General features: G+C 29.5%; 1 protein-coding gene across 1 annotated transcript in view; it reads left to right on the top strand.

Moving 5' to 3' along the window:
• Positions 1-306: 306 nt before the first annotated feature.
• Positions 307-3,383, top strand: part of IntS1 (integrator complex subunit 1) — an 11,489-nt gene continuing 8,412 nt past the window's right edge. The window contains exons 1-5 of the mRNA XM_011503055.1: positions 307-466; positions 790-999; positions 1,166-1,638; positions 1,726-3,018; positions 3,224-3,381. Coding sequence (XP_011501357.1) covers positions 834-999; positions 1,166-1,638; positions 1,726-3,018; positions 3,224-3,381 — 2,090 coding nt within the window. The 5' untranslated portion in view covers positions 307-466; positions 790-833. The remainder of the gene's footprint in view (positions 467-789; positions 1,000-1,165; positions 1,639-1,725; positions 3,019-3,223; positions 3,382-3,383) is intronic.

The following is a 3,383-nucleotide window of genomic DNA, read 5'->3' on the forward strand; positions in this document are numbered from 1 at the left end:
TGGTTCTTTATAGATACTTTGGATAGCGATTGATTTATTCAATTTGTTTGATTGAAAATTTGATTACATTTTTATTTGACCTAGTTTTATAGGTAGGGAGTGGGAGTATAGTATGTGAGGAAAATCATGTTCAATATCCTATCGCTATCGCTTGAGGAATATACAAGATGAGATTCAACAATCTATTGGTAGTAACCACGCATTAAAAATAATTATGGCTTAACTGTAAAAGGCAAAGTTAAAATATATTACTGTATACGTATGTATTGTGACAATGCTCACACGGCTTCATTGATAAAAATTTCGATAGATAATACTACGATAAATCTGAAATCAGTTTTATTTTTGTAAGATATATGGTATTAATATTATCATGATTTATAGAAAGTTTCATTATGTGCAAATTTCAAAAATTAAGAACGAAAGTTCTATTTTGTGTTTGGTTGAATGGGCGTTATGGCATATAGTAAGTTTTTATTTAGGTTATAAATGTATTTCATCACGAGTGGCTGAATGCTGAATATCGGATTTATCTTCCGAAATTTTCCAAAACTAGCATTGTTTCTTTCTATTACATTGACTAAATTAAAAGTTATTTAGTTTTTTACATTACGAATTTAGTTGAATGGATTGCTGAAATTTTTTAATATATTACACTTTGTAAAGTATATTTTTACCGATTTTATTCAAACGTTATTTCTTAAATTAAAATAAATAATTATAATTAGTAGTTATTATACAAACTAAATTTGAAATTTTATATTATATATTATAATAATAATTTTTCAGTTTTAAATAATTATATGTGAGAGTTTCAATAAAGAACATAAAAAATGGATAGAACTAAAAGTGGAACTGGAAGAGGTTCAAAAAATAAAATCACTCCTCATCCATCTGATTTTATAGCTCTTGGATCTAAAAGTACTAGAGGAGATGTACCAGATACAAAACGACCTGGTGGTAGTCTTACTAAACCTGGTTCTAGCTCAGCAACTACAAGTAATATTTATGATTTATGAAATTAAATTAATGAATTAATTTTAATATTCAAAAACAAATAGTTCTTTTATTTTTATATATTTACAATTAGAAGTGTGAAATATAAAAGTAATATTAGTAAAATGTTAATTTAATTTATTTATATTGAAGTGATTTTATATCACAGGTAATGATCGAAAAAAAGAAGGATCATCTTTGCAGTCTTTGATTCCTCAAAAAAAACCTAAATTGACTACACATCCAGTAGCACCAACTAGGCCATCTGTTAGTTATACAGAAGTTTGGGAAGTTGTTGCAATAGATTGCGATCCAGCAGATCTTGTACCTATGGTTTTAGAGGCAAATGATAGTGATGATGGGGAAAAATTAATTGGTCTTGTTTGTGGTGCTATTAAGACATTAAAAAATTCTAGATGGAAGCCAGATTATGTTATTTGCATGGGACTTTTGTATTTAGTTAAAATTAGGCCATCGATATTCTCTCATCATTGTATATTACATGCTTTGGCTTCACTTCTAAAACGAGATCAAACTCATACTTTCAAAAACAAAGGCAATCCATTGGTACCAGTACTTGTAGCTAATTTATTGATGAGAGGATTTTGTGATAAAAAGGAATGGCCCGATGTTTTTATCAAGGTTCAATTTTAAATATTAAAATTCAAATAAAATTGAGATAATAAAAATGAGAATAAGTATCTACATATAAATTATTAAATTTTATAGATTTACATTGAAGATGCTTTAGGAGAGAGAATATGGGTTGATAATGATGAATGTAAAGGATTTGTAGATAATATCTTAACAGGATTTAATACAAGAATACCACCAAAAAGTGTTTTACAACCTGAATCAACTGTTGTGATACCAAGGGATTGCTCTAGTCCTTCGACTTTATTAGAAGATGAAGATTCTGGAACTTCATTGATTCAAATTACTGGTGATAAGGACAAAATTGATTTACCTGTTTGCCCTAGATATGTTCACTGCTTAGAAGTAGTAGAAAATATCATTCTGGAAATTGTTAAAGAACAGCTAAATCGAAGACAACCAGAGACAATAACGAGAAACTTTCTTAAATTATTATCCTCGGCATGTGGTTTTGTAGAAATAAGAAATATTGCTGTACCAAGGTTAGAAATGTGGTTACATAATCCAAAATTAATGCGATCAGCTCAAGAACTTCTTAGTTATATTTGTTACAATTGTACTTCTCATACACAACGGGATGTTGAAGTAATTAGTCAACTTGTTAAAATGAGATTAAAAACTAAAGCTGTAATAAATTTATATTTGAATGGTGTTAAAGAATTGATTGGGCTTCATTCAGAAAATTTATCTACAATTTTAAAACACACTATATACAATGAGTTATCTAATGCTAGAAATCCGAATAATATGCCCATGTTGGCAGTGATGTTTCAGACATCGCAGGAGCCATCTGCAAAATTATTGGCCGAAATATTTCAGGATTTGTTGATGAACCGGGAGGATTATTTGCGGCCTTTGCGGGCACTTTTACGAGAAATTGTACGAGTTTGTCGTCATGATATTAGTTTATCGATTTTAGCAAGGACATTAATGACAGCAAGAGCAGACATTGTTCAACAGCTTCCAGCTTTTGAATTTAAAGATAGAATGTTCACCTCCATTATAGATCTTTTGTGTTTATGTATGTTTTTAGCAATTAGTCCACAAATTAAAGAGGCTGCAGTGTTAACTCAACGTGGTGATAAAAAAGATGTTGGACTATTGCATCAGTTTCAAAATTTGGTAGCTATGATACAGTATGAGACTATTTCTTGGCTTCAAAGTTCAGCTCCTCAGATATATGGAATTGGAAAGCTTGAGTTACTTCATGCTTTACATAAAATTATGCTTTTGGAACCACCTGAACAGTATTACAAACCAGACAATTTTCCATCAGAGACTGACAGAACATTTTATATGAGATTGGTTTCTGAAGTGCCTCTGTTAGAAAGTACATTAATAAAGCTTATCGTAGTTGGATTTTCTAAGGTAAACCATTATTTATTACTGTTTTCCTGATAAATAATTTTATCAGGATAGTTTTACAAGCATTCGATGTGTATCTTATTTTCTATGGAAATATAAAATATTGATATCATTGCTATACAACACGTAAGCATGTGTCACACTCAAACAAATTTAAAACATATGTATTAGTTTGTCATTGAATTACTTGTATATATTATTATTATAGGAAAATGGAATTACTCATCCAGAAATGTTAGAACTTGCTGATCAACTGATTAGAAGAGCAGCAATGAGCTCATCAGAAATTTTTCCATTTCTACATGTTGAAAATATAGACATTATTGAACTTGTATTTAACTTATGTACATATCAGCCTCCACCTTCAA

The sequence above is a fragment of the Ceratosolen solmsi genome, unplaced genomic scaffold, assembly GCF_000503995.2.
Source record: "Ceratosolen solmsi marchali unplaced genomic scaffold, CerSol_1.0 scaffold45, whole genome shotgun sequence".
NCBI classification, from domain to species: Eukaryota; Metazoa; Arthropoda; class Insecta; order Hymenoptera; family Agaonidae; genus Ceratosolen; species Ceratosolen solmsi.